At 45.2% G+C, this 11,845-nt stretch overlaps 1 protein-coding gene across 1 annotated transcript in view; it reads right to left on the bottom strand.

The window, feature by feature from the left end:
- Positions 1-6,240, bottom strand: part of LOC107107020 (schwannomin-interacting protein 1-like) — a 207,625-nt gene extending 201,385 nt beyond the window's left edge. Inside the window, exon 1 of the mRNA XM_015407231.1 lies at positions 6,101-6,240. Coding sequence (XP_015262717.1) covers positions 6,101-6,106 — 6 coding nt within the window. The 5' untranslated portion in view covers positions 6,107-6,240. The remainder of the gene's footprint in view (positions 1-6,100) is intronic.
- Between the last annotated feature and the right edge of the window lie 5,605 nt (positions 6,241-11,845).

The raw sequence follows: 11,845 nt of genomic DNA, 5'->3' as shown, positions 1-11,845 counted from the left end.
CCACCCACCCGGCGGCAGCGTTCGCAGAAGAGCGCAGGAGACGCTCTTGCACTTTCAGGGGGATTTTAACATCCCCCCGAATTTTTTTTAACTTTTTTTATTTTTGTGCACATGTGGGGACTGGCCCACGTGTGCACAAACCTCCCCCAGCCCCCCAGCTTCCCCCTCCGTGCTGATTTATGTATCCGCACGGAGGGGGCAACTTCAGCATTAGTATAAGGATATTGTGTGGTTCACATTATTTTGAGCTGTAGTATGCTGTCAGGTTTGGCATTAACAAAAGAGCATGGAATGAAAAGGGAACAGATTTTGAAAACTGGCCTTTTCTTACTGAATAGTAGGCAGCTATCACTGTCACTCTGTGTCTCTGTCCTTGATAATTTGATCTAGGGAAATGAAAAGGAACATCATGTGTGGAATATGTGATGCATTTGAGTGCTTTTCTGTCTATGAAGTGTAAAAAAAAATACTCCATGTGTTGCTAGCTGTCAATTCTGTGTCTGGACTTTCCAAGATTTTCACATACTCCTCCCTCTGAACATAACTTGATCAGTCCAGATATTCTGTAATATTGCTTAAAGAGTGGTCTTCATATAATTGTATGAGAAGACAGTGTTTGCTTGGATTCTTTTTTATAGGAAGATGTAATAGTAAGGTTAGATCAGTGTAGTGCATAACCGATCAAGAGTTATGTTCAGTCCCCTTGCCAGCCCCCCAGCGGGGCTTCCCCTGCTTTTAGGGTCTTCTGCCTGCCACTGGCCACATGGCTGGTGAGGGAAACCCCACCCCCAAACAGCTAAGTTCGGGTGCAATGTCCCCAATGTGATGACATCATCATGATGTTAGGGACGTCACATGCAACACTCTGGTTTGAGGACAAAACTCTATGGTAAATTTGGCCTAAAACCATAGAGTTTTGCCCTTAAGCCAGAGTGCCTCTGTGCGACATTGCTGATGTGATGATGTCAATTCCGGGTGATGTCATCACGTCAGTGACATCCCGGGACACCCCCAAAATCCTCCTGCCAACACGGCGAGGGGACCTGGCAACCCTAGTAGTGCACTTTAAGTGGGACCGCCTTTGAAAAAAATGTTCAAAAACCCCAATTGGTCCCAAATGCAGCAGTCTGGTTATTGCCAGGGGCTGGAGCTAGGGATCATATCACTTGTGCAGAAAGATTTGCAATGACTACTTTTTTGTTTTCACACAGAAAATCTGTTTCTTCTGAAAGTAGAAATGGGTGAATTTTCCACCCTGGTCCATACTTCCCAGACTGCAGACTAATCTGGTACATGTATGGTTGCCAGAAAAAAAAACACACAAAACCTTTTTTGCACAAAATGGATGAGAGCGCACCCATGGAATCCAGTACCCCACGTTTCGACAAATTCCACCCTGCTGCTGTCTTCAGTGCATTGGCACAGGTTGACTGTGACCTTGTGAGGTACCCCGTGGGATTCACATGAACCCTTTGAAGAACAGAGATCTAGTTTGAAGGCTGTGTTGTGGGTGCCCCCATCCTTAATGGAATGGGGTTGCCAGCTCTGGGTGGTGGGTGGAGCCTGGGGAGGGTGGGGTTTGGAGGGGGGGGACCTCAGCAGGGTATAATGTCATAGAGTACATGCGTCAAAGTGGCCATTTTCTCCCAGGGAACTGATCTTGATTGTCTAGAGATCAACTGTAATGGCAGGAGATCTCCAGCTGCCGCCTTGAAGTTGGTGACCCTAGGTACATGGGTTCCAAAGCTTGAATATATGCATGTTGTTCAGGGTTGCCAGGTTGGGAAATTCCTGGAGATTTGTGGGTGGAGTCTGGAAAGGGAGATTAGCAGGGATGTGAAGCCATAGAGTCCATGCTCCAAAGCAACCCTTTTCCCCGGGGGAACTGAGCTATGTCACCAGGAGATCAGTTTTAATTCTGGGAGATCTCCAAGCCCCACCTGGCCATTTGCAACCCAAATGTTGCCCTTTTCCGAGGAACTGGTGATCGCGCTTATTGGTAGGGTCGCATGTAGCACATTTATATCATGCATGCGGTCAGACTTAAAGGCTGAACAGGGCTTCCATTTCAAATTTATCATTACAAAGATTCCAGCAGCCCTGTACAGTAGGCCAGTTACATGAATTATTTTGTCTATTTTATATGCTGGTTTCTTTTCTGCTGGTCACGATTAAATTGTTTATGGCTTTAATGACTATGTTTCTGACCTCCCCGGAGCCCTCTTCAGTGGAGAATTTGAGATAGAAATATTTTAAATTAATAATTGTCCCCAAATTCGAGATTGGAGGGGGGGGGCACCTAAGGGTGTGGTGAGTTCTTGACAGAGGTAACATTTGCGCCTGGAACCTCCCAAATTGCAGTTTATCCTCCTTAACTACTACACTAAATCCCTTGACTAGTGAAAACCTTATTCAGCCCTTGGAGCTTTTTCTATCTAGCTTCTGTGGTCTGACTAGGTATCCCAGAGAAGAATACAATACAGGGGTGAATGTCAGGCCTTTGAACCATCAGTGACAACCCAATCTGATAACAAAATCTAATTTTGTAGCCTCGTGTTCAAACAGCAATCCGACAGTCGTCCGTTTAAGTGAAGTGACCTAAACCAGTACTTTTTAATACGTTGCCTTGTTTAATAAAAGATCTATGTTGATTTCTTTTCCTATACTGTGATGGTTGGCATGAAATGCTCTTTGGCATTCTGCATTCACCAAGGGACTGTCAGCAGACAAGAGAACAAACGGGTGTACCTGTAGTCCCTCCATTCTTCCTTCAGCCATCAGATGGCCTTCTGATATTCACAGCTACCTCAGGACAATTTCGTCTGTAGTTGGCAGTCCTTTCACACTAACTGTGCTTCACAGAAATCTCTAGGAGCTGAGTCCATGAGGTATTACCAGTTGCTCCTTCAGATCAAGTGGTAAAAAGCTCTGAATTCCAAAGCTTTGGGTTCCAGTTCTCGGATGAATAGGAACAGTGTGGATTACTATAGCCAGGGCTCTTTTTGTAGAAAAAGCCCAGAAGGAACTCATTAGCATAATAGGCCACACCCAACAGCAGGAACTCATTAGCATATTAGGCCACACCCCTGACAGCACTGCTCATTAGCACATTAGGCCGCACCCCCATGTTACCAGAAGTGTGGTTATCCAGCCACACCCACCTTTTGCTTGTTATTCTGTTTACCTTGTTTGTTGTCAAAACTCAGGGCTTTTTTGTAGCAGGAACTCCTTTGCATGTTAGGCCACACACCCCTAATGTAGCCAATCCTAATGAGTTTCTCCTGTTGGGTGTGGCCTATTATGCTAATGAGTTCCTGCTGGGTGTGGCCAACTTGGGAGCCAGCCGGAACGCCGTTCCTGTGCGTTCCTGCCCCAAAATAGCCCTGACTATAGCACAAGTCTAAAGCTTGTGGCTTCTAAAAAACTGTGTGTTGTATTTATATGTATTTTATTAATTTTGTTGTGCACTGCCCTGAGCCCGCTTGCAGGGAGGGCGGTATAGAAGCCTTATAATAAATAAAAACTGTCGGGGATCAATCTAGCCCAAATTAAACAAAGTCCTTCACATTCCATTGATTTTGATGGAACATTAAAATACATGCATAAATCTACCCCACTGGAATCAGCTAGAACTTAGCTGTGCCTCGACTGATTTGCTTTTTCGACTTGATATACAGATTCTGTTCCATTGTCCTGCCAGACTAACACCAAACACTCTTCCCTTTTGATGCAAACGCACACATACAGAGTACCAAACACATACCTGTATATATTTATGTTTTGCAGGACACTGATTCGTAGGGTCGTCATAAGTCAGAAGCGACTTGATAGCACTTAACACAGACACACAAATTTACATCAAACATGCTCATTAACTTTTCCTCCCAGTTCAACTGGAAGGAAGAGGTATATTTGGTGTAAAGATCCATGGGAATGTGGAATAAGCCAGCATATATCACCAGAGCACACTGGGATGCCAACTTCAGCAAATGGATTTTACAAGAAGTTTGAAGAGGTTAGTGCTAGAGTTACAACGAATGGTTTCTACAGGAAAATGATGGGGGGTTTGGGTATGTGGAGCACATATGTGAAGCAGAGCTGCCAATTTATAGATCTGAGTTCTGAAAATAAAATAGACGTAGAAGGTCTAACTCTCTCATAAGAGCAGTTTGCAACAGCTTCTCCGGCTTGAGAGCGACATAACATCAGTCAGGACAAGACTGATGTTGCCTGCACGGAAGCTCTGCTTTTTGCAAACAAATGCTGACTGTAGCTGATAACCTGGGAACTGGCACACTGTGCAGCCTAAGAGTATGACTTGTGAAATAAATCCCGGATTCAGATCTCATCTCTGTCCTAAGTTAGCTCAGCAAGATTCAAGTCCAGTAGCATCGTAAAGACCAACAAGGGTTTGAGGGTATACGCTTTTGAAAGTCAAAGCTCCATTTGCCAGATACAAGTCGTAGTGGAGATCAAAGGGAGCCTTGGTTCTGGAAAGCTTCTACCCTGGAAATCCGGTTGGTCTTTAAGGTGCTCCTGGACTCCAATCTTGCACTTCTCCTGCAGACCAATGCAGCTCCCCACCAATGTTCCCTCTAAGCTGTGGAGTCTTGTGTGCAAAAAATCTACTTTGTGAGCTACTGGCATTAAAGTTGTGAACGAGCAATTTGGCTACTGCATAATTAGTTTGCTCTGGAGCCATCCTTCCTGAGCTAAGACAAAAAATGTGTGAGCTGGAGGCTAAAAAACTGCGAGCTAGCTCACACTAACTCAGCTTAGAGGGAACACTGCTCCCCACCTGGAAACCAAGTTAGCTCATTCACTCTCTATCAGTTCAAATTGCACCTTACAAAATGGAGGTAATCATGCTGATCTGCTTGACACGGAAGAAAACAACATAGTTCAAGTGAAGGATACTTTCCAGGGCTATCCTAAAAACCTGCATCTAATGTTGCATAAAGAAGGGGGGAGGAGGGTCAAACAACTTTCCCCTGACTGTCAGGTCCTAAGGAAACGGCAGTTCTGTGCACAGAATCCAATATCAGCTCAGTAGATACACTTTGAATGACACTTGCCTAAGTAAGATTCTTACATGTTAATAAACACAGACATCGGTGCATTTCCTCCCAGAAACAGTGGTTGTGATGTTGCGTATAAAGTAAGGAGAAGTCATTCATATCTGTCTTTATATGCACACTCGTAACCAAGCTGTGTGTGTACAAATATGCCACTCACTTATACAGACAGGGGGGGCGTCCTTTGGAGAATGCCAGAAGGAAGCAAATGCTTCCTGGTATTGTCTCCATTACAAAATAAATCCAGTTTAAAACATGTTATCTAGAATTATTTCATCCACCAAGTTCACAGCATAATGAGACACCCCACAGTAAGGTTTGAAAACCAAGGCTGCAAAAGTCTGCCTGCATCCTCAGTATTTAGAAACAGTGTAAGGAACAGATCCCATCACTCCCATTATGAGTTAGGATTTACCCCTCCCTGCATTCTGCATATGTTCTGTTTGTTCTAACTGTGCCTAATTTTCAAATTTTCCCAGCCTAACACTGTTTTGCTGTACATAATTAGCAATTGCCCTTCTCAATAAGCATAGCTGCAGGCTTCAGCTTTGCTGCCAGTCAAAGTCGCCGTGCCTGCATAATTGATTACGAGAAACACAAAATCATAATTTTGCTATTTACTTCCCACTTTGAGGGGTGAAAAAAGCTAACCAGGGTATATTTTCGTACTGGGCCACTTAGGCACTGGAAATGCTAAAAATAAAATTGCTCCGCTGCTTAGGTACCACTGAGATGCAGTTAGACTGCTAGATACATATACCATACACGAGGCCATGGATTTTATTTGTTCCCAGCTTTTCAATTCACAGCAGACACTGAGCTAGAACAGCTTTGGACATACTTAAAAACAAAGGCGAGGGAAAAGTTCCTTTCCCAGAGTCGGCAGGAGCCCACGCACTCTTCAAACCGTCTGTCTCTTACAATAGCTATTGTCAGTTTAAGGGGGAAATCAAATGATTGTTACTAAAGCCAGAAATGATTTGAAAGCACTTTCCCCCCCACTTTCCCCCTTTGGCAATACTTACATTCATCTTCTACAAACAGACCGTCTCTTTCAAGCCATTTTGTAAGGAATCCCAGTCATTTGAATGGCATAAATAAAGTAGGGGTCCTGTTCTCTGCATCGGCTGCCTGGGGTATTGTTCATCGCCTCCCTCCGCCTTTGATAACCATTCCTCCAGGATGTGGAAGTGGAGTTCAAAAATAGACTCCGATTCACTTGGCATCAAACATTTCAGACTTCTCAACTCTTCCCAGCAGCTGTCAGACTCCCACTGAACTCAACCTGGTGCCAATAGATTTCAATTTAATCTTTTTCTTGGGAGTGACGAGCGGGTGCTCAGCGTCGCCTGAACTTGCCTTAACCCTCCAGATGGATGGTGATCTCTCAGCCACTCCGAGAGACTATGAGCTGATCTGTCTTAAAGCCTTGCCTTTTCCATTCATCGACCTTGCAAGGAAAATCCCGGGTCTTCGTTGCATTATTCATGATCCTGCCACTCCCAGTACACATTTTGAATCATTTAATACAGCACACGACTTTTTTTTCATTTCATCTTCTCCCCCTCCTTTTTAAAAAAATACAGCAAAGTGTGACTTGCATCTTCAAAGGTAGCCCTCATTTTAAATAAGTGACGTTAACTAGAAGCTTCTCTGAGGTGCATTTCTCAGTACAACAAATTTTAACGGAGCTGGTTATTAGAGGGGAAAAAATAGAAAGTGCTGGGAAATGTGGATTCGAAGTCTATTTAAGGCAGAGCAAAATGTGTCTGGGAAACCTGAGATCTCACTTTCCCCCCTCCCTTTTGCAAAGCTCTCAGATCTCCTAAATACACAAAAATAAAAATGGGACAGTCCTACAGAAAATGTACTGCAGACTCTTGGGTGTCTTGCTAGATTTTATTCACATGTTTCTAATATAAATATATGTTATGAAGTCACTTGTGTAACATTTGTGCATCACTGTCATAGGTGTTTAGAGTGAAAAAGCAGATAGTTATACAGGATTAGCAAGGGCGAGTTGGCACATTAAAACAACCCTGGAGTGAGCGGAGCCAAGTTGCCTCAGATAACCCTGGTAGTGCCTCCGGGGCCACTCAATGCTGGGGTGCTCTGAGTGATTCCAGGGCCCTGGCCAAAAGTCCAAGATAGACCCCCAAAATCACTGCCGCCACCACCATCCCAGAATGCTTGGTGCTTGGGGGGGGGGCAACAGTGGGAGGGCTTCTAGTGTCCTGGCCCCACTGCTGGACCTTCTGATGGCACCTGGTATTTTTGGCCACTATGTGACAGAGTGTTGGACTGGATGGGCCATTGGCCTGATCCAACATTGGCTTCTCTTGTGTTCTTATGTTCTTAATCACTGCCACACCTACCCTGTGCCATGGGGGTCCAAGACAGTGGTGACTCTCACCTCACGTGAGGCAGGCAGGAGTTGCTGCCACCAGTGGAAGCCAGCTGCTGGAGCTTCAGGTGGGGTAGGTGCGAGCAGACACTGCTGCTGAGCTGGCTTCCCTCTGTCAGGGTGGGGTGGGGGGGTGTAAGCAGTAACCCTCCCCAGAGCAGTGCCCAGGGCAGTTGCCCCTGTTGCCCATTTTTAAGATTGCCCCTGGCTGTTCCAGAATTGTTGTAATATCCCAACCTGCCCCTGCAGCAAGAGACATGGCAGCATGGGACTTGGTATTACTTTAGTCTGCTTCTCACAGAGTAAGATCGCACCAGGAAGGCAGATCAGTCCTACAGGGCTCTCAGTGCCACTTCACAGTTTGCATAGTGGCTGGAGTTGGAGGCCACTGATGGTTTTTACCAGAATATTGAAGGTGGTGGTGGTGTCACAAAGGCATCGTTGCCTGTGCAGTGTTCAACTAGCCTCTCTGGCAAGTTTTTGCAGAGTTTTCAAACCTTGTAGAATCCATTTTGTAGAAATGACAGTGAGACGAAAGGGAAGCGGGGCAGTGGCTCAGTGGTAGAACATCTGCTTCGCACGCAGAAGGTCCAGGTTCAATTCCTATCATCTCCAGTTAAAAGGAACAGGCAGCAGGTGATACGAACGGCCTCTGTCTGGGACTCTGGAGAGTCGCTGCCAGTCAGAGTACACAATATTTATTTATTTATTGGATTTATACCCCGCCCTCCCCGCGGCTTACATAAAACTGTTAAAACATTTTAAAAACACATAAAATCTAAAGTGTAATACATACATACATACATACATACATTCCTATGCAACGGTATTCATAATCGAATGTTTTCATAACAGGAGTCAGTTAGTACAGATTTAGATGATGAACACAATCCCAGGGAGGCTCCAAGTTATGTCAAGATGTTAAATGTGGTCAAATGCCTGGTGGAAGAGCTCCATCTTGCAAGCCCTGCAGAATTGAAGTAAGTTCCACAGGGCCCTGGTGTCCTCAGGGAGTTCGTTCCACCAGCATGGAGCTGCCACGGAGAAGGCCCTAGCCCTGGTGATGGCCAGTCTAGCCTCTTTAGGGCCAGGCTGTCGAATAAGGTATGATGTGGCTGTCAGTGAGATATTCCCCATATAGCATAGGGTTCTCATGTGGTTGTTTCCTGAGATTTTCCCTAATTCTCCATAGCTTCTCCATGGTGCAAAGATAAAGTCAAAGATAAACCATAACGTGAGGCTAGAATCTTTCATTTGGAACTCAAATTGCGCAGTGCACTGGCTGTGCACATTCACTATGAAAGGAGCATCTGTATCTCCATGTCCTCAGCAACTATGTACCGGGGGTGGGGTGGGGGTTAGATGTATGCATAAAAACTCACACGTTTCAAACTGAATTTCTCTCAAGAAGTTTATTTTGGGATGCAACAGAGCAGTGTTCCCTCTAAGCTGAGTTAGTGTGAGCTAGCTCATGGTTTCTTAGCGTCCGGCTCACACATTTTTGTCTTGGCTCAGGAAGGATGGTTCCAGACCAAACTAATTTATGCAGCAGCCGAATCACTTACTCACAACTTTTAATGCCAGTAGCTCACAAAATAGAATTTTTGCTCACAAGACTCCAAAGCTTAGAGGGAACACTGCAACAGAGTACATGTCCTTTGACAACAGACACAGACAAGCTTGCGTTCCTTGGATGTTTTTGGAGAAAGGCATACAGCTTCAGGTGTGACGTAATCTTGTCTAAAAGCAGGGTATCGGAATGCTACCTGGAATCCTTCCCAGTGGCATGACTCTAACATTTGCAAGCCATTTAATTCTTTACACAGAGAGTGATTAAAAGGTAGAATTTGCCACCAGGGGATGTAACGATGGTCACAGGAATAAATAGCTTTAAAATAGGATTTGATAGATGCATGGAGGATGAATCTATCAGTGGCTATCAGTCATGGTGACTGAGGGGAACCTCCATGTTCAGAGGCACTAAACCTCTGAATCCCAAAGAGGCAACACCTGGGGAAGGTCTCAGCCTCTGTGCTCTGTTGATGGCCATGTAGGGGAACTGGTTGGCCACTGTGTGAGCCAGGATGCTGGACTAGATGGACCACTTGTCTGATCCAGCAGGGTTCTTCTTATGTTATTAAGCCAAAGTCTCTCTGTTTAATATATAATCCAAACCTTCTTCCAAGTACCTTTCCCATCCATTCTCACAGCAACACTGCAGGGTAGGTTACGGTGAAGAAGAGCGATGGGTCCAAGGGCACCCAGCAAGCTTTGTGACATACTGAAGTTTGGAACCCCTGTCTCCTGAATCCAAGTTAGACTTTCTAAGCACTATACCCCACTGGGACATGCTAAAATAGTCTTCCCTCTCTACCCCTTTAATTCTCTCATATCCCAGTGAGCAAACATTATTGCTGCTGGATGAAAGGAAAACATAGGGGAACCCATGTGGTTGCCCAGCAACAATATACATGATTACAAACGTCATTCCCATTCCCTTTCCTCTCCAAGACTGACCCTTCTTCGGAGAACCTGGCATTAAGCTCTCGTCATCCTGGCCACATCTCCTTGATTGAAAGCACTGGTGAGAGCAACAGCAGCAATTCCTGCAAATAGTCTGGGGATGCTTTTAACCCAAAGGAGATGGAAGGGCAGTAAGGAGTGGCTGGAAGCTCATTGTTCGGACTAGACTGGCACACTGGAACACGTGAAGCTATCTTATACTGAGCAAGAAAACTGGTCTATCAAGATCAGTCTACACTGACTGGCAATAGCTCTCGATGGTCTCTGGTCGTGGTATTTCAGATCACCTGCTATCTGAGATTCTGGGAATGGAACCTTGGACTTTCTGCATTCCAGACAGATGCTTTACCACTAAGCCATGGACCTTCCCCTCTTCACTTTCAAACTAGATGCAGCTAGATTTGATCGACAGATTATGTGAAATTAGGTAGCAGACCAAACTGGCAGAGTTCTAGGCTGTAGTGTTACCATGTGTGTTTGCAATTGCATTTTGTCTGTACTGTGCTTATGCTGCGTTGGCCAAATGTCTGTGTATCTGTGCATTTGAGACTCAGGGATCACTGCTGTGTGTGTTTGATGCTGTGTGTTTGAATGGCTGGCCTTGCACCTCATGCTGCCTATGGATGGGCATGGCTTGAGCTGCCTGCCACAAGACACATGCCTCCCTGGAATCTCCCAGAGTGCCTCTGGACAAAGGAGACCAGCGCCATTATGCACAATGAGAGACTTGGAGAAACAACAGGCTTTTCCACCATTGGCGAACTGTAGGAAAGAACGCAATTCTCCCTGGTATCTGGTTTTGGAATCACAAAGACAACTTCCTTGATTGCCTATGGACCAGGCGCATCTTCTGCAAGTCAAAGGTTACCAATGGAAACGACAGTTTCACACCTGGCCACATGGCCCCCTTTTGAAGTTAGGGCAGCATATTTGAATATTGCCCCCTTCCCCTCATTAGGACGTCACAACTCTTTGCCCTATAGCCTTAGCATAGAGGATGGACCCCAAGGGTTTATGGCCTTAAGCCAAGCCCAAAAACATAGCTTTTAAAAAGAGGAACACAGCCTTTGTTTCTTTGGTTAACCCACCCCTCCCCTACCTTGCAATTTAAGTGCTGCAGGTGTGTCTTACTGTGTTCCCGGGAGTCGCGACCCAGGAACCCGCACGTGGCTTGGCCAGTCCAGCTCGTGTGCCTTTTAGAGTTCACCCGCTGATCCTTAAGCTGCCCCTTTTCTGCTACGAGGAGATTTCTCCCCAGCTTGGACCTCAGATAAGTATAAGCGATATCCTGTTGTGTTATCCCCCTTGTCTGTTGCTTTTGTTATTTTCCTTGCTGATTGCTTTCTATGAACTATTGTAACTAAGGATCTTGTGAGAATCTGTGTATGCATCTGTTTTCGTATGCTTGAGAACTGTGTATTAAAAAGGCAACATTTATTCATAAACCTAGTGTGTTGTCTCAATTCCTGGGAATTAGGAGCGTTTCGTTGGCCAATCTGACCTCTGTATACACTGGACAAGAACTCACACCTCGCCCACTGTTGTAGATAATTCAGAATTGGGCTCCCGGAACCGTCCTTAGAGGAGTTCGGGTCACAGTAGATGGAGGTTTTATAGCTTTCAGTGGTACCTCTCTTTTTAAATAGGTCTCTTTTTATGTAGCAAAAACAGAGGATGATTTGACAGTTGAGTTCATGCACCATTTTCTTTTAAAATGGGGAGCATTGAAACATATGAACGCCCCTCCCTTCAGTTTCACCTGCAGTCCATAGTGATAGGGTCCAGAATTCTACCAACTGAGTGTTTCACGTCATACTAAGCAGGGCTATTTTTGGGCAGGAAT

This window comes from Gekko japonicus, unplaced genomic scaffold (genome assembly GCF_001447785.1).
Source record: "Gekko japonicus isolate JY-2015 unplaced genomic scaffold, Gekko_japonicus_V1.1 scaffold17, whole genome shotgun sequence".
Classification (NCBI taxonomy): Eukaryota; Metazoa; Chordata; class Lepidosauria; order Squamata; family Gekkonidae; genus Gekko; species Gekko japonicus.
Note: the sequence above shows the minus strand (reverse complement) of the source record. Positions and strands in the feature narration are given on the sequence as shown.